This window comes from Globicephala melas, chromosome 4 (assembly GCF_963455315.2).
Source record: "Globicephala melas chromosome 4, mGloMel1.2, whole genome shotgun sequence".
In the NCBI taxonomy this organism is placed as follows: domain Eukaryota; kingdom Metazoa; phylum Chordata; class Mammalia; order Artiodactyla; family Delphinidae; genus Globicephala; species Globicephala melas.
In genome coordinates, this window is record NC_083317.1 from 134,055,315 (window position 1) to 134,074,942 (window position 19,628).

The following is a 19,628-nucleotide window of genomic DNA, read 5'->3' on the forward strand; positions in this document are numbered from 1 at the left end:
TAATTAAAATGCTGAGTGCCAACTGCATATGGGAAGTTGAGCAAACTAACACCTGAACACATTCTAATCAAAGTTGCAATATTCCAAATTTTCTACTCTTAGAAATTTGGAAACCTAAATATATGAATTTAACCTTCCTTCCTCACTTGCTCAAGAAAGGTCATGAAAAAACAAAGCCTATGATTTTTCTCTGATCTGAAAACAAGAAGATTGATCGGTCTGAACCCAAAGATTAAAAAGCAACATTAAGCTTAAGCTACCAAATTTCCTATTGATTATCACGAGCAGCTACAAAATCAACCAGTTTAACAACCTTAGAGGTTTCATACATCATGGTCCAAGGTTCATATTCCCTAAACACATTTATTAAGGTGTAATTGGCACTGATACACTGCACATATTTAAGGTATATAATCCGATAAATTTTGACATACGGATATGCCCAGGAAACCATCTCCACAATCATGACAATGAGCATGCACATCAGCTCCAAAAGTTTCCTCATGCCCAGGGTTTGCTTTTTCAATAACTAAAATTTGGGGTGGATTTTTCACATGATTACTAAATAGTAGCACTGCTATCCTATTAAGTATGTTCTACAACATGTCAAAGGTTTCATAACTGTTCATTCATACTTACAATTATCAGGTAACAGGGGCTATGAAAGCAGCTGAGAAATAAAAAGTGATTGTATCCCTGTTAAACTATGGAACAGAAATTCAATTTCATAGTATTTTAAAGCAATGAGGTCACATAATATTAACTGCTTATTTTTAATACTATATGAAATTATACAATGCAATATAAATTGTATTATTTATACAATTTATACAATTGTAGTGTAGTACACAAGCTACTTTTAGAAATCTTTGGTATTAACTATATCTATTGATATTTCCCATATAAATTTACAAATCACTAGTTCTAGAAATGAAGCTTAGGAATAACTGACCAAGAAGCTAATAGTAACATAAGCGTTATTGTTTTTCTCCCTTGTTGACTTTTAAGTCACCTACGTCATGCTAAGTTCACTATTTAGATATGGATGTCATGGCAACCAAACTTTTTTTTTTTTTTTGCGGTGCACGGTCCTCTCACTGCTGTGGCCTTTCCCGTTGCGGAGTACAGGCTCTGGACGCACAGGCTCAACGGCCATGGCTCACGGGCCTAGCCGCTCCATGGCATGTGGGATGTTCCTAGACCAGGGCACGAACCCATGTCCCCTGCATTGGCAGGCGGACTCTCAACCACCGCGCCACCAGGGAAGCCCAACCAAACTTTTTCCCCAGGAAAATCTGCTCAAAAGTAACAAAGTAAGCCAGAAACTAATTTTAACCTGAGAGTTTTCTGCCTTCTCATTTCTTTGACGATTAACTTATAGATGAATCTCATTTTCCAAGTTATTTAAAGGTGGATGGTATCACAACTCAAATTTTCAGCTCAAAATATTAGAAAGGTGGGTACTAGCCAAAACTGCCCATACCTCCTCCCAGGTCAATGCATGTGTCAAAAAAGGAAGTGGACCAGTTCAGAAGGGAAAGGACTGGGAAAAGAAGATGCCCCTCAGATGGTCCTGCAGGAACAATTGACAGTACAGGGAACTGCCCACTGTGTGGCAGGCCCAGCACTGGTTGGCTTGTCCCGCCAAAAGCTGTTGGAGGAAAGGATCTCCCAAGAAGGCCGCTTGAATAGAACCAAGAACAAGAAGGGCTAGTTACAAATTATACTCAACGGTGTCATGCTTGCTTTAGCATCAGGAAACTAAAGTTAGCCCGGAAAATATTGGATTTGGTCATCGAGGTTCCTGTGGAATCTATCAAAAATCACCTCAGTCTTTGCTATAACACATCTTGCCAGAAAAAAAGTCCTTTATTTGTTAGGGGATAAAAACTTGAACTGTCCTATGCCCATAAAGTTTTGTTCTTGCATTTTGTACATTCATCCTTAAAGTATTTTATTTATTGAATAAATGAGACAAAAATCACATTTAAAGTAATAGGCTTACACAAATCTCTTGTTTTTAAAACTTGGGGTAGTCAACAATGACAATGTTAAAGGACCAGCATATCCAATTACATTTAAAAATTATTATTTACTAAAATCGCTTAGATATTCCTCCCCCCATCTCATACACTTATGAAGAATAACATTCCTTATTTCCTGGGGGTATTATTCAGTGTTAGCAAAACCATTAGCTTCCCTACTCACAAATCCACCAAAACAATACATTGGAAGAATAGAGTGGGATAAGGAAAGAATTTAAACAACCAGTCTGAAAATCTAATAAATATACTATAGTAATTTATCTACACTCTTCTCCTGTCAACAGTAGTATTTTAAATAAATCACTTTTGTTTTCTTTCAAACAATAGTAATGTAAGAAAAAAGCATTTTAAAAAAGGCTTTTTGTGTGCTGTTGTCTTCCTTCTAAATGCTTCTTGGTGATTCAGTCTTCAAGCAGGCTTGTTTGGCCCCCTGCCCAAGACAAAATGAAATGGAGGGTTTCCCTGCATCCTACTCATCCTAAAATATTTTATTTATGTCATCTCTCATCCGTAAATATTAAAAACTAGATAAAAAGCTCATTGATTCTTTTATGCTAATACATGCAGCAAAGCAGCCTCAGGAAGATGTAAATCATTTACCCCAGAACGTCAACCTCATTACCATGATTGAGGTAAGTCAGTGTGCAACCTGCCTTCTCTTCTCTCCTTTTCCCTTCCAGCTCCCAACCCTTACATGTTGCAAAACTGCCAGAAGCTCAGAGGCTTGAGTTACTGCAAACCAAGAACTGGCAAAGCCCAAAGTGAAGTCTAAGTTCAAACTTACCCTGTCCAGATTTACCTAGGTGGAACCTACACACAATATCCTCCAGAACATGAACTACTTTAAAAGAGATTTTAAGATGCACTCATAAGCTCTATTAAAAGACTGAAGATTTTAAGGGGAAAAAGACATGATCACTACAATTAAAAAAATGAAGAGAACTGTATTTTCTGGTAGGGAAAAATAGAAAGAAATCATTAGTTTCCTCCAAATTGTCTTCATAACTCTCCACTGCATAAACCACTGAATCCTATTAAATTAACTCAACCCACTCAATAACCCAATTCTACCATCACAGATACACACTAGGGAGAACTCCTGTTAATACTATAGATATAACAGCTTTAATAAGAGTGCAGAGAACAGGCTCAAAGCTGGACTCATTAAATCTACTGTTTTATTTAGAATGACTCAAAACTGAAAGTAAGGATATGTTAAAATAATTAAGTAAATCAGACAGAAAATCCATAAATAGGTGTTAGTAGGTGCATTGGTGTTAGCAGGTGCAAAATATAAACAGTAGCTTTGCTGAAGGCTATCTGCTATTAAATAGCAGAAATTACTGTCACATTCTGAGTCACTGAAAGCTGTTTCAAATATTATAAAAATCTATGCATTCTAGTTAAGAACTATTACTCATTTTTAATTATTTTTGACACTGGCAGGCTACTATAATCAATTTATTAATTCTCTAAGAGGAAATAATGTCCTTTTTTGTAAACAGTGAAAACCTATACACAGAAAGGGAGGCTTTTTAGTTTATTCCTTATAATATGAAAACTGACTTCTCCATTTCTCAATGTGTCAGAAATAAACTTGAAAATGGAGGAAGTCCTTTTTCTCTAATTACAACTGAGCATCTGAGCAAATGTGGCCATAATCCATAACTGGCTCAAATATTCTTCAACTGAGTGCACAGAATGCCCATCACTTCTCAGTGACTGAAGCTCAGTTATTCATTAGTTTTCCAGACTTAAACCATTGACAGAAAGGATATGATGAAACAATCATTACATCAAATCTCTGAGGATGCAAAAAGGCACAATAGTATTTTACTTCTACTTCAAAGAGAGTACCAGAATCTACCTAGCCAACAAGAAGGAGCTAAATGATATTAAAGCCATATGGTGGACTATTATGCAGGCATATTATATGATGCTTTTAAGAATATTCGATAAGATGGGAAAATACTTATATTTTAGTGTTTCCAAAAAAAGATGCAAAATTATATATACACTGAATGGAAATGTTCTCCCATCCTTTTGCCTAGTTCAGTGGTCCTCAAACTGCAGTTCTCAGGCCAGCAGCAACAGCTGTTAGAAATGCAAATTCTCAGACCCCACCGAGACTTGCTAAACCAGGAAGTTTGGGAGTAGAGCCCAGCAATCTGTGTTTTAACCTGCCTTCCAGTTCTGATGCCCAATAACGCGTGAAAACCACTGGCTAGTTCTTAATCATTCTTGAGGTCTCAGCTGAAACGGCATGTTCTCAGGGAGGCCTTGCCTCACCAAAGCTCATCCTGCCATCTTAGGTCTGTTGTACCTACAGCAACCAAGACTTTTCTTTCACAATACTTAATGGCAGTTTGTAATTATTTACTTTTATGATCATACAATAAGTGATTTTCTCTCCCACTAAAGCAGATACTCTCAAGCCTAGCTATACATTCAAATCACCTGGAAGCTCTCAAAAATCCAGATGCCTGGGGTGTGGCCCAGTTAAAACAGAACGTATTGGGGTGTGACTCAAAGGTGTATTTTTAATATTGTTATTTTACTGTTCAGCCACAATTGAGAACCACCCAAATCAAGCTCCTTAGAGAGCAAGTGACCAGAAAATGGGGACCAGATTCGTTGAATGAATATGTGAAGTTTCTTCTACTTTTATTATGTGGATTTTTTTCAAGCTTGCACATGGTATAAAATTCCAAATGTACAAAAAGTGTTGAATGAAAAGCAAGTCTCCTTCACTCCTCGTTCTCAATCTCTGAGGCAACCACCATGACCAATGCCATATGTTTCCTTGAAGATTAAATAAATGTCTGTCAGTGCTTACAGAAAAGACCAGAAGTTGGGTGGCAGGATTACAGATCATTTTCCTGCTTTACGCACACCTGCACTTTTTGTAAAACATGCGCACATTACCTTCAATATTGGAAAAGGAGGTAGCCTAGGGTTACCTGTATGTACGTGCCTCTGGAGCTGTTCAGCAGACACACACTGGCGCTGAGGGTCCCCAGGAAAACAGTCACTTGGAACGATATTCTCTTCTATGAAGAAGAGACCCTTTATCTGGCTAATCAAATAACTGTCTAAATTGTTCCACCTATTTTGTTTTAGTTATATTTTCACTTCTGATTAGATATTCAGCTTCTCCAGACTCACACCAGAAAATGGTAGAAAGGTACATGAAAGGAGATGAGATACTCACTCATTCTAGGCCCAGAATTAAGAAGTGGCATCATGATTTATAGATTCATCTTAACTGAATTTGGTTAATATAAGCCCCTCACCAAGACTGACCATCTCGAAGTATATTAAGATGAAAAGCTGAGGAATGGATCCTAATGTGGTGGCTTAACCATGGCTCTGTCCTTCAAAAGCCCTGACTCCCACCGCCCCACCCCTGTTGGTGGCTACTGCTCAACACAACACTTTGGAAATGGGCCGTAGGCCTGAGGTGTCCTCAGAAGGGACTGGGCTAAGGAGAGCCATTTCGCTTTACAATAAAGGACCCAGACTGTTGTGGGGTTTTTTATTACCTCTTTATAACTTTTCACCTCCTTCACTCTTAAGGTCTAAGGCCACTCCTCTCTTGCTGTCAGTGTGATTAATTCTATCAGCAGCCCCCAAACCCCTCTCCTCCATATTGTCTCCATGGCTGGGTGGGAAATCTGCTTGTTAGGACTTTTGAAAATCCACCCTAATACAGGCCCAAGAGCTCTCCTGGGACGCAGGGTCCTTAGGCCTCAGTGTGTGGGCTTGAGGACACTTCTCTAAGGAATTGATAGCCTTTCCTATTTAAGATCCTCATGCTGGGAAGAAATGTCCTGTGGAGAGAGAAAGCATTTCCATGTTAACCATGTTGACTATATGTAGGCAAAGACCAAAGTGTAGGTGCACAGTTAAGGGGGGAAATATTTAGATATTACATGGACAGAACCAAGGGGGGAAAGAATGAAAGCTCTTACATAATGTACAGATACCAGTAAGATAACGACTGTATGTAGCTAAAAGAGAGCTGGGCAGTGGCCATTCCAACACCTCTAAGAGCAACCTGCCACACAGATGCTAAAGCACTGCACTGGCTGCTGGTTGTTTTATGTATGTTAATTCTGCCTCTCTTCTAGACTGGAAGTTCCTAAGGGCCAAGCCTTGTATCCTATTGCTTCAGTTTCCTCTCTGGTACTCAGTCCAAAGCAAAGGTTTATTACATAAATTGTATTAAATACTTGAGTTGACAAACTAAAAGACTAGAGCAGAAAATCAACTTCACATAATAATGTCACTGTATCTTAAGTGTGATGAAATTTTTTTAAAACCAGCATCCTATGCTGATAAGATTCATGTTGAAGTTCACCAACTATGGCCATGATTAATTGTGTATTTTAATCATGTACAAATAATCATATAATTCAGGGTAAGCCTATTTCCTTAACATCTCTTTTCTATTAAATTACACACAGTATGCTAAGGGCCAAAGTAACTTACTAGCTTATCAAAATCTTGTAGATTTGCTTAACAAAAAATTGACAGCTTACATATATATGGAATCTAAAAAAACCCAAAAAATGGTCATGAAGAACCTAGGGGCAAGACAGGAATAAAGACGCAGACCTACTAGAGAATGGACTTGAGGACACAGGGAGGGGGTAGGGTAAGCTGGGTCAAAGAGAGAGTGATAGTGTATATATAGACATATGTACACTACCAAATGTAAAACAGATAGCTAGTGGGAAGCAGTCGCATAGCACAGGGAGATCAGCTCAGTGCTTTGTGACCACCTAGAAGGGTGGGATAGGGAGGGTGGGAGGGAGGGAGCTGCAACAGGGAAGAGATATGGGGATATATGTATATGTATAACTGATACACTTTGTTATAAAGTAGAAACTAACACACCACTGTAAAGCAATTATATGCCAATAAAAATGTTTAAAAAAAACCTGACAGCTTAACAAAAATATAAAATTATGAGCTAGAATTAGAATAATCTTTAGGAATATGAGTTAACATTATCACACCTTCAACATCCATTAGTCCAGAGTTTCCATAATTATAAAAGAAAATATTCCCAAATACTGTTTTATGAATTTCATGACACAGAATATAATAAAGTAAAAACCTCTATCTCATTCACTAATCATTTTAAGCTTAATTTTATTCTACTGTGATAACTAAAAAAAGAATACCAGATATATTTATTTATTTATTTATTTATTTATTTATTTATTTATGGCTGTGTTGGGTCTTCATTTCTGTGCGAGGGCTTTCTCTAGTTGTGGCGAGCGGGGGCCACTCTTCATCGCGGTGCGCGGGCCTCTCACTATCGCGGCCTCCGTTGTTGTGGAGCACAGGCTCCAGACGCGCAGGCTCAGCAGTTGTGGCTCACAGGCCCAGTTGCTCCACGGCATGTGGGATCTTCCCAGACCAGGGCTCGAACCCGTGTCCCCTGCATTGGCAAGCAGATTCTCAACCACTGTGCCACCAGGGAAGCCCCAGATATTTTTATGCCAAAAAAAAAAACCCCTCTCGAAACATACATTAATCAAGTGTAATGCCTGTGGCCTTTTTTTTTAATTCCATAGCGAATGCAGAAAGTCAATAAAAATGCAAAGGAATATGGTATTTACATTGTAATTAAAATTCACAACATCATAGTATATGAAAAATGTCGATGGTAGAGTGGTGCCCTCAAGTGGCACAGTGATAAATTGCAACTAACGGGAAAGTTCTTTGATTAATTAAATCTAAAGTGCATATCGCCTGGACCTAGAGTTCACAGAGGCTGGTAACAAGTGTCCTACAGACCAGCTGGGGCTCACGGTCTACCTAAGTCCCTCCTTTAACAAGGGTACCACGGGGTAGTCTGGCATGTAAAGGTACCATACACTTTCCTTATTATCTCAGAAGGTTAGGGGTGTGTCTGCAAAACGTGAAGAGAATCAGATCTACTCTGATCTGTTAAGGGAGCAGCATTCATAACATTACAGAAATCTTTTTAGAAGGTATTTTCTATCCAGCCCTTAACCAATTTCCTATGTTTATGGCCTAGTATGTAAAGCAGAATTTAAAACCTTATCTAACCAAATTGCTTGAAGAAAGGGTGGTACTTGTTGATGTGCTTTGATCACAAACCAAAGGTTCACCTGTCAACACTCTCAGGAAAGGATCCTAAAAATATGAGTTTAGTTTCCTGCCTCTGTATATGCATTAAACACAACAACCGCTGATGAGCTGCTGCCTTACACAGCTAAAAGGTCAACATTCTGAGGACAAGTTTCCTTCCGACAGCCATAGAGATATGAAAGAAGAGATATGAAAGAAGAGATGGCAACAGAAGCGTTACAATCTCAAGAAAGATCCTAGAAGAAGGTTTTAAAATCACATACCTGACACCACATTGCTTTGCTTGGGAGACTTTCCTCTCTTAAAAGTGTAATGTAAAAAGAAAAGCTTCCATTTAGTAGAGAGTTCCAGTTGCAGTTATTGGGTGGTGTCTAAGAAAACTGAAGCTCAGATTAGGAACCTGCATAACCTTAATCTCAGTTAAGAACAAGACTGGCTTTACTTCCTGACCTGTTCACTTCAAAGCCTGTGGTCTTAACCCGTGACACTGTACTGCCTTCCTTTGAGCATTCTAAGATTTTGTGAGCAGCCATATCCATGATTCTTCATGATTTCAGCAGTTCTAAAAGTCAAACGTCTACAAAAGTAGGCAGGTAGTGGAAAGGTGTAAGAAACGGTGAGAAGTGGCGGGAACGTGGTGAATCGGAGCAGAGTCCAGGGTCTGCCTAAAGAGGGCCGCTGCCTGCAGCTCCAGCCCACACTGGCTACACAGGCGGCAGTGTTAGCAAATATTTTGATTTTTTTCAAGAGAAGATGAAAAGCTCAATTTTATGAAAGCGACCCATTTTTAAATACTGGCAACTAATTTAGATTTAAAAAGAAACAACTCTGCAAGCCAAACAAAAGACATCTGAAAGTTGAATGTGACCAGTACGTAATATGTTGTAGAGATTCTGATGATGAATGATTCCTGTCCAAGAGATTTTAGACTAGACCTTTGGTATCAAATGATTTGTCAATTATCCTCACTATTGAATTTACTCTACAAACCTAGGCTTCGTCTGCCATCTTCAGCTCAAGTCATACGTCCTAAGATGAGTTCAGGTACAGTGAAGGTCACTAACAAATCACTTCCCATTCAACAGGCCCCAGCCCCCTCATCCCTCTCATTCTCCTCCCGCCTCCCTACACACACACACACACACACACACACACACACACACACACACACACACACACACACACACACCCATCACCTCAAGTCTGAAACTTTCAAGTTTGGTCTTCGACATCTCATGTCACATCCCTTTAATCAACTTTCTTTTCCTATTCTCTTAAATTCTTCACATTCCTCATTAGTTGAAGAAACCAAAATTGGATACATTCTTTACATTATGATTTTTATAACTCTTGGGTCAGATTTAGGCCTTACTCTTAATGTTTCCATAAAGGGTCTCCAGTAATTTTCATAAATTTATCATCCTGTTCTAAACAGCTGGAAGAGTATACCTCTAGGATTTAAGGTAAAAATTTATTTTTTGGTAGAAGTCATAAACCATGTTCAGGACACCAGAAAAGTGCCCAGCATTATTCCCATTCTTCACACAGGAATTTATCAAAAATTATGAAGTCTAGATAACTACTTTTTAAAATTCTGGACACAGAGACCATTTAAAAGGCTGATTTTTAAATAAAATAGTAGCATCAGTAACATTTGCTTTTATAGTTCCTATGACATATTAAGAAGTAGAAAAGTTTATCACACTGATTTTAAGCCCACAGTCCTATGGGCAAAAGCTGGAACAATTTAGAGTAGCCTCAAAACCTCTGAATGAAAGAGTAGATTATGGGATGGAAATCTGTTCTTCTCAAGGGCTGATTTCTGGTATCACTCTTCCTTCTCCCTTCTCTTCCTCCTGTGTTTGACGTACAAGTTTCTTATCCTAACTTCAGTTCCAACTAACTTTTCACTGCAGCACATTCAAACAACTTTAAGCTAAAAATGAAGATTCATCCTTATTTGTAAGAGATGTACTGTCCAACAACATTAGAGTTTTTCTCTACCATGGAAGTTTATAGGGTTTGATTAAAATCAAAGGAAAGGAAGTAACAAGAGGGTCATCAATATAAGATAATTTTAGATGGGAGCCCCTGTGTGGTTTAAATGTCTAATTTGAGGGCTGTATGACTACAGACTTTGAAAACCTCCTCCATGGGAAAAAGCCATGCAAAGTCAATACCGTATTTCCTTCAGTACACTCTATTCACCTCAAATGTGAATTACCATCGATTTGTATTTCCTAACATTTCTAAAAATGCAGTCATTATAAACAATTCTTATTTTCTCATTCAAGTCCCAATCAAGTTAAGTGGAAGCAAGGCTGTAATTGAGACTTTGGTATGCATAAAAATCTTACTTTCACATAATCTACCCCATTTCCCTACTCTAGGTCACTTGGGTACTTCACTCACCTTCTGAAATGCCTTTAAAAATCTCATCTGAAGACATCATTCAAGGAGATTTTCTATCTCTTACTAAATTCTTACTTTAATGCAAAAAGCAAAGTAAACAGTACTCCGTGTTTTTAATCAGCTAAGAGCTGCACACACACAGCAGCCAACTCAAGATTTGCATTAAGTATTTTTTACTTACAATTCCTCTCCTTGTTTGGCTTTCTTGTCTGACACTAGATAGACGGTTCCAAAAGTTCCACTGCCAAGTTTCTGTTGAAGCGTGTATCTTCTTGCGATCAAGGGCTTTGGACATGTGGAAACAGCTATTGATCCACTCACACACTTAGCAGTCTCTCGGAATTTCAGCATTGATCCAAACAAGAGAGAACTGTTTGTTTGCTTATCGAAACTCAACATGCAAGTCTCCTAGGAGATGGTCAAATGCATCCGAGTAGTGTCGGTCAATGCCTTAAAGAGGAAAAATCCAGTGGTGAGGTCTAATGCGTGCTGAACTATTCCTAACAAAAAGTGTAAGTTTCTGACACTGATACCTGTACCTTGATTAGTGGACTGAACAACCCAATACTAGTTAACCTTAATTGAGAAAATGTTAAAAGGTAGAGATACTGCAGATTCCAATAGAAGGCAGTCTTTCACAAAAACAGAGACTTCCCTCAGGCATCTAAATTTGGCAAAACTGAGTAACAGTCAAATTTCCCCAAGTTCTGAGATGTATATATGTTTTCCAATCAATAATCTGTTTAAGACTTTATACTCCCTACCTACTTTTTAAAAAACATCCAAGTACAAGAACTTTATAATTTCCTAAAATCTACATATCTGCATCAAGCTTTATGTATTCTTTCTTCCCACCTTATGTCTATTTTGATTAATAAATGGTGAGTTAGGATTAAACCAGAAATTAGCATGTTGCTGGTTTCTTTCGATTTTTTTTTTCTGTGGACTTTAAACCATGATATTTGAATTTATTAGATGTGAAGAGGGATATGGATTCGAAATGAATTTTTTCCCATCCTAAGCAAATTCTGATCCAATGTCTTAAGTTTTTTTATTATGCACACTGTGTATAGAGTAATCTCCCTGGATTGGAAACAAGAAGTGTCACAAATGCAGTTCAAATCTAAAATTGTATTTTAATGTTAGCTGAACATAAATTTGTTATAGGTAAATCTGTAATTCCTCAAAAAGCTATAAATGTACAGCGGAATTATGAAAGGCAGGACTGTTTCATATGAGTATGTGTATGGTAAAATCACTTTTATTTCATCAAAATGTAAAATGTTTTGTTAGTAATTATGAAAAGTGGGTTTTATTTTAAATCTATAAGAAAAACATGATTTTAATAACTAATGAGAACAGACTGTGTAGTACAGGGAACTCTATTCAGTGCTCTGTGGTGGCCTAAATGGGAAGGAAGAGGGGATATATGTACACGTGTGGCTGATTCACTTTGCTGTACAGCAGAAACTAACACAACATTGTAAAGCAACTATACTGCAATGAAAAAAACAAGGAAAGAAAACATGATTTTAAACTGAAGACTGTGCTCTGGAGTCAGGTCAGTCCATATTCAACAATTCCAAAGCTATAAGACAAAAACCTATTGTGCATAATGACAAAACAAGATGCTATCTGTGTACTTTGGGGTACATGGCCAGCGGACTTCATCATGGTGGTGGCCAATTACAAATATCCTTGGAACAGAACATAAACAAGGAAATGTCTATTTACAGCATTTCCCTTCTTGAAATAATGTATTAATCAGTTAAGTTTCACCTAATGCCAGTGAGAAGGAAAACTAGTAATCAGAGAAGGAAGGAAAGGAAGGAGGGAGGGAAAAACCAAATCACCTAAGTGGCTATGTGATCACGACAATACTAAAACATCAGCATTGGGTTGGAACTTCAGAGCTGGGGCCCATACCTCAAAATGCCTGAATTATGTGGGATTATCAATATTACAGAAATTAGTGAAATCTACTGCTGAAAAAACAACTGGAGAGCAGGGCTCCCAATGTGTCTTTGTGTGCTTCCTCCGATCACATAAAAGTGATGCTTTCTGGCCAAATTAAGCTGTTAAAAAAAATGTATGGACTCATGGCCTTTTCAAATGTAAAGGACACTTTCAGTAATCCTCCTTACTGGAGATAAAGGTCCCTGTCTAGGGAAAGTCAGAATAGTTCTGAGAAGTCCAATTTTCCAGGGGCTCTCATTTGTAAATGAGCGTTTAAGCCCAGCAGTGTCTAAGCACTGTGGCAAGGCTACAGAGTACCTCGGGACTAGGCTCCCTCTGGCCCAGCCTCCCAGTAGCAGCCCGGCCGCCCCCTCCCCAGACCACTCAGTCTCCTCTGTGCGACCACAGAGCCACCCGAGAACTGGTAAGCGTCCACTCGCCCCCACCTCACAGAGGTTGTAAAGGAACCTGAGCGCAAGGAACACGCCTTCTTTATCTCTGGGTCCTCGGTGCCTGGCACACAGTAGGTTTTCAGTAAACTCTGTTAAGGCAGATAAGCGTCCAGCAGACCAGCTTGCTGCCCAAGGGGGGCGGGGGGGGGGGTATGTGGTGGGAAAGGGAGAGACGGTTCACAAAGCTGCACGTTGACCCTTAGTGCGGGAACTGTGGGGCTGGGAGCACAGACAGGGAAGGACAGTGTTTACCAGTCTCCTCCTAGGTAACAACAAGAGGAAGCAGATCTGACACCGGATTCTGCTAAAGTAGGAATCTAACCTTAAAGGTAAACCTTAACCCTAAGGTTAAAAGAATAATTCCTTGCCTCAAGTATTTTAAATTTACATTTTCGCAAAGCGGGTTAACACAAACGGAGGAGGCACAAGCCACACATCCTCCCGGGACCGGAGCAGGTCCGGGAGGTAAGAGCCGGGGGAAGTGAGGAGGCGTGGGCTCGGAGGCCCGGAAAGGCGGCCCTGAAACCATGACCTTCCCAGCGCCGGGAGCCCACGAGCCCCGAGGAGCCTCCGCGTACCTTTTCGGGTGAAGGCCGAAGGGTGGTAGCACCGCGCGCGCCCAAGGGCCAGCCAGTAACCCGGACGCCGGAAAAGGCGCCTCACATTCTTGCAGCGGGGCCAGCGAAACTCGGGACCTAGGTTGCCAGGGAGACGGCGCGGGGCGTGCCGGGAAGTCGAGCGCGGCCGCTGGGCGCCGTTGCCAGGGAGACGGCGCGGGGCACGCCGGGAAGTCGGGGAGGTGGCCCTTAGCGGGTCACGGAAGCGGAAGTGTACTCTGACCAAGGTGGGCGGGGAAAAGGAGGCCGGCCCAGCAGGCCTCGCTGCCCTAACCTAAGAGCAGCCATTCGGAGCGTGCTTTCCAGCCTTCCTGGGCGACCTTGCGGCAGGCCCGGGGGCACCTCACCTCTCCGCGAAGTCGGCGCCGCTAGCTTCCTGGAATCGGGCTCCCCGTGACGTCATACGCGGAGACTTCCGGCTCCGCTCGGGAGGTCGGGATCACGTGCCGGGAGCTCCTGGAATCCCCCGGCTCCTGCTGGCTTGTGGTGGAGAGGCTGGTCTTCTGGGAGGACGGAGCAGGTGGGCGCTGCTGCTGCGGGCCCGGGGGGCGCGGTTTGAAGGCCTGTATTTGAGGACTTGGAGCAAACGTTTTGCGCGGCTTCCTCCTGTCTAGCGCGCATTTGTTGAACATCTTCTGTAACTAGCTTCGGCTGAGTTGACGCGGTCTCTGCTCACATTTGCTGTACAAGACAGACTTGAGAGAAGTAGGTACCCTACAGGGTAAGGTACTGAGACAGGGCCAAGCCTGGGGTGAAGTGAGTTGGGTACTAAATGCAAGGGGAAGCCCAAAAACTCTGATCAAGATAAATAAATTTTAACACAATATCTTTAAAAAAAAACTCAAAACTAATGCAAAAAATATACATGCTTGACAAAACCTCACGATTTTAAATAAAGACAGGATCAGTAACTGTGCCATGCTGAGCCATATTGGAGCCTGAGGCCAAAGGAGAAACCAGTAATACTTATCCTGTGACTTGGCCAGTTGGGGGAAGGGTATCTTCAGTTCCTGGGACGTATATGCCAAGACAGATGAGAAGAACCTCTGGTTAGCGTGAAACTGGAGAGTTAAGTTCCTCCAGGCTTGAAACTCGGAGCTGTGCTAATTAAGACAGGCCCATAAGCCAAGGCCTCAAAGAAATTCCCAGACTCTGATAATCAAAATAGAAAAACTGGATCCATATCATTGACCCTACACACTTTAGTTAACTGAAGCCTAATGCTTTCTGATCTATTAATTATGTTATTGAGGTTATCATTTTTATAGCTTAGGATCTTTTACGCTGACCCCACAAAACAAATATTCTGTGTTGTAGGATGGTGACTGTCTCAGTATCAAAGTCCGCAGAAGTTCTGTACGTCAGCAGCCTCCGTCCCTGTCCAAAGAGCAGACTCCATGAAGCCATTGAGTTTGTGCCTTGTAACATATGGGGAAAGCGAGAGAGAATGAAAAAGCACTCAGCTAGGTGGTATTGCCTGAGAATCTAGGTAAGGACTAAGATGTTGACACCTAATGTGTTCTATTTAAAGAGCTCTTCACAACATTTGCTGTTGATCTGATGGTGCTAGAAACAGTAGCTTGGTCCCCCATAAGTAACATCAATTAAAAGTGTGTTCTCTTGTTTTAAACAGGCAATTCTTCAGACAGTCATGGGTATCCGAGGACTAATGAGTTTTGTGGAAGATCATATTAATGAGTTCTTCACAGATTTGAAGTTGCGAGACACAAAAATTATCATCGACGGCTATGCCCTCTTCCACCGGCTTTGCTTCAGTTCAAACTTGGAGCTCCGGTATGGAGGGGACTATGATTCTTTTACAGATGTTGTAGAAAAATTCTTTGAATCACTTTTTGCTTGTAAAATCTGCCCATATGTTGTTTTAGATGGAGGATGTGACATTTCAGATAAAAAGCTTAACACTTTAAAGGATCGAGCTAGGGAGAAAATCCAGATGGCCCATTCCCTTTCTGTTGGCGGGGGTGGGTATGTGTGTCCCTTACTCATCCGGGAAGTATTCATACAGGTTCTGATCAAGCTGCGGGTACGTTTTGTCCAGTGCTTTTCGGAAGCAGATCGGGACATTATGACCCTTGCTAATCACTGGAATTGCCCCGTGTTATCGTCTGATAGTGACTTTTGCATTTTTGACCTGAAAAGTGGGTTTTGCCCATTGAATAGCTTTCAGTGGAGAAACATGAACACTATCAAGGGCACACGAGACTGCTATATCCCTGCCAAGTGCTTTTCCCTTGATGCACTCTGCTGTCACTTCGGCAATATGAACAAAGTTCTGCTGCCTCTCTTCGCGGTGCTGTGTGGAAATGACCACGTTAATCTGCCCGTCGTGGAGACGTTCTTAAGTAAAGTATGTCTTCCTCTTGGGGCTCCCAGTTCTAAGGGGAGGAGACACCACCGGGTGCTGGGACTTCTGAATTGGTTGTCTCGTTTTGCTGACCCTACCGAAGCGTTAGACAACGTTCTGAAACATCTCCCCAGAAAGAGTCGAGGAACCGTGAAGAAGCTTCTCTGTGGCTCCATGGGGGAGTACCTGCAGTCCCAGGGGAGGCTGCAGGACTTCTTCCAGCATGGTACTTACACCTGCCCAGACACCTGGAATCCGGGTTTACCGCCTTGGGTGCTCGCGGCCTTGGCCAGAGGCCAGCTGTCCCCTTTCATCAGCGATGCTCTGGTGCTGAGACGGACCATTCTCCACACACAGGTAGAAAACATGCAGCGACCAAACGCCCACAGAATCTCTCTGCCCATCCGGCAAGTCATCTATGGGCTCCTTGTGAATACTCCTCCACATCCGGGAAATGTGGCCTGGGATGCGCTGCCTCCTCAGCCGCCAGCTTTCAGCGAAGTGGAAAGGATTAATAAAAATATCAAAACATCAATTGTTGGTGCAGTAGAACTGCCCAAGGATCATTCTGACTTAAGCAAATTGACTGAGGTAAGTATTTGTAATACCACTGCAATTTCTGTAAAGCATTTTACAGGTTACAAAGTGCTTTCATGTGTATTATCTCTCTTAACATAACAAACTGAGGTTGGTTGCTATATTGCCCCTATTTCATAGCTGAGAAAACTAAGACTCAGCTAAATCCTTAGCCAGGGAATTATCCGTGCTACGACTCAAACCTACATCTTTTAGCTCCAAATCTGCCATTTCCACTGTACTTCAGTAGCATGTGTTAATCTTTGCGGTTATTACTACTACTCTTGTTGTTAACTAGCTATCAGTAGAATGGGGTTAGTGACTAAAAATAAAGGAAAGGGAAAAAAATTTTGAGCTACAGAAAAAAGAAAGCTTGCCTTTAGGCCTTGACCAAAGGCACAACTAACATCTCAGACTGCATTGGATTGCAATTAACAGGATTAATACTGATGCTTAGGCCTAATTTTTCATTTTTATTGATGAGGACTTTTTTTTAGACTTGAGATTTATGGCATCATGTTGATTTGCTTAGTCTGATACTGAAAACTTGACTCTTAGCCTAACTCAGTGTTGATTAAACCTGAGTAACAGACCAACCCCCTTTTCAAGGTAAAAGAAATTCTCATGGATCCCAGTGTTTATTTAGTTTTTTTAATAATATTACATAAATATATTAAAAATTACAAATAGATGTGAAGCTGCTTATGCAAACACAATTAAATTTACAAATTAAATGCAGATAAACTCACAATTCCAATTGCAATGGTTATTGGGGGGGGTTTTTGTTTTTGTTTTTAAATTTATTTATTTTTGGCTACGTTGCATCTTTGTTGCTGCACACAGGCTTTCTCTAGTTGCAGCGAGCGGGGGCTACTCTTCACTGCAGTGCATGGGCTTCACATTGCAGTAGCTTCTCTTGTTGCACAGCATGGGCTTTAGGCGCGCGGGCTTCAATAGTTGTGCTGCGCCCGCACAGTAGTTGTGGCACGTGGGCTCAGTAGTTGTAGCTCAAGGGCTCTAGAGTGCAGGCTCAGTAGTTGCGGCGCACGGGCTTAGTTGCTCTGTGTCATGTGGGATCTTCCCGGACCAGGGATTGAACCTGTGTCCCCTGCATTGGCAGGCAGATTCTTAACCACTGCACCACCAGGGAAGTCCCGGGGGGGTTTTGGATCCAACTCAATATTCAGACTCAGGAGACTCTCTTAGGCCACTCAGGGTGCCAGTCTGCTCTGGGATATAGGGCCGCATAACAGCATCCGTGAAGCTTTGAATCAGGAGCGGGAGTCCTCCCAACGGTCTACACCATTGATTCTCCTGGGGGTGATTTTGCCACCCAGGAGACACTTGGCAGTATCTGGAGACACTTTTGATTGGCAATACTTGGGGAGGGGTGGCTGTTGCTACTGGCATATAGTCAGGAGAAGCCAAGTATGTTGCTAAACATCTTACAGTTGACAGGACAGCACCCCCAGCCAAGAGTTATGCAGCCCAGAATGCCCACACAGGTGACCAGGAACTAGCCCTTTTAGCCTCCCCATTGGTGACAGCTCAGGCAGGAGGAACAAGATTCACATCATTGGGTCCAGGAGCCTCCTTGGCAATGGGGAATGACTGCTATTAGGAACAGGTTTCTTTCTGGGGTGATGAAATGTTCTGGAATTAGAGATGGTTGCACAGGCTTATAAAGAAACTAAAACTACTTTAAAAGGGTGAATTTTATGACATGGAAATTATATCTCAATTAAAGAAGGAAAAAGTCCCACTGGCCTCCTTCCCCACGGGATCTAATCTTTTTTGTAACAATTCCATAGACATAGCTTCTGAGGTCCCTGCAAGGGACATGCCTGATTACAAGTCACTGCACTCAGGGAAGCCCCAAGATGGGGCGTCCCCATCTGGTTTGTACAGTTCATTTATTGTGTAAGTCTAGATACAGTTTTAGAAGAGTCATTCTTATCATGCTAAGTAGCACAGCTGACTAACTTTATCATGTTTCCGGGTTTAAAGAACTGGAGAGTTGAGCATAGGTCATATTCCAAACAAGGAATTTATTAAAACTTTACCCACACCAGAAAAATTGAAATTAGCAACAGTGTGGCTGTTAGCACAACTGACGCTGTCCCGAGCCCTTACCGCTCTTCCTATCCTTTCACTGACCCTACCCAGGACTGTACTGTGCCATCAGTCACTCCTCTGCATCAAGGGCTTTGTGGTTAATAGAGACTGTTTAATAATCATTAGGACCAGGTGGCTTCTATGCTCTGTTAGTTCCCAAACAATGAAAACCTTTTCTGACGTACTCACTGCGCCCCTGAGACCGGCTAGCTACCCATTCATGAATCTTGACTTAGGAATGCACGCCCTGTTTCCAAACACCCCCCCCACCAAAGGTTAACTATAAATTGTCCCAGTGGACCTGCAGCCGTGCGCAGCGCAGTTGCACATGCTTCCGATTAATCGTTGTCCACCAGATCCCAATCCCACCCTGACTATGTTACCCGCTGATAAACTGGTCCAGTGACTACATGGAGCCGCCTGCCTCGTTTTTCAGTCTCAGCATGCCCTCTCAGTTTGGTGGGCACTTCTCATTGCCTCCACCCTCCAACAGCAACATTCTGAAGGAGGTTTTGCTGAAATTACATTTCTCCTCACAACATAAATGGTGCTATGTTGGAGGGCTTTTTATTTTACTTTTTTTATGGCTTTATTGAGAAGTGTCTTTAATGTGCATACTCTGATGAGTTTTGACTTACTTTTACGTCCATGAATCCATCCTACAGTTAAGATAATGAATGTATCCATCAGCCCTAAACATTTCCTTTGCCTCTCTGCCCTTCATCCTTCCCTCAGTGTGTACACATAGCAAAGTGCACAGATAATTTACACCTTGATGAGTTCGAACCAGCTCAGTAGTTCCATGTAAAGGGCACCCAGATGAAGATTCATTATCAGCACCCCTGCTTTCCCCAGTGTGGTTACAGTCACTCCCTCCCTTACCCCTTGTACTCACTGTTCTGATCTCTAACAACCTTTAATACTTTGTTTTTACACTTTATAAATCGTCTGGCTTCTTTTATTC

The 19,628-nt window shown here is 41.5% G+C and overlaps 2 protein-coding genes across 6 annotated transcripts in view; one reads left to right on the forward strand and one right to left on the reverse strand.

The window, feature by feature from the left end:
• NEK11 (NIMA related kinase 11) overlaps window positions 1-13,940 on the reverse strand; it is a 107,780-nt gene extending 93,840 nt beyond the window's left edge. The window contains 2 exon segments of the mRNA XM_070045380.1: window positions 10,765-11,033; window positions 13,570-13,940. Coding sequence (XP_069901481.1) covers window positions 10,765-10,982 — 218 coding nt within the window. The 5' untranslated portion in view covers window positions 10,983-11,033; window positions 13,570-13,940.
• ASTE1 (asteroid homolog 1) overlaps window positions 13,810-19,628 on the forward strand; it is a 33,235-nt gene continuing 27,416 nt past the window's right edge. The window contains exons 1-4 of one of the 5 annotated variants that reach the window (XM_060298619.2): window positions 13,810-14,313; window positions 14,926-15,097; window positions 15,242-15,976; window positions 16,331-16,564. In XM_060298619.2, coding sequence (XP_060154602.1) covers window positions 15,260-15,976; window positions 16,331-16,564 — 951 coding nt within the window. In that variant the 5' untranslated portion in view covers window positions 13,810-14,313; window positions 14,926-15,097; window positions 15,242-15,259. Of the gene's footprint in view, window positions 14,314-14,925; window positions 15,098-15,241; window positions 16,565-19,628 lie in introns of all 5 variants that reach the window. The other 4 variants (XM_060298617.2, XM_060298616.1, XM_030876415.2 and 1 more) reach the window with 4 other exon arrangements.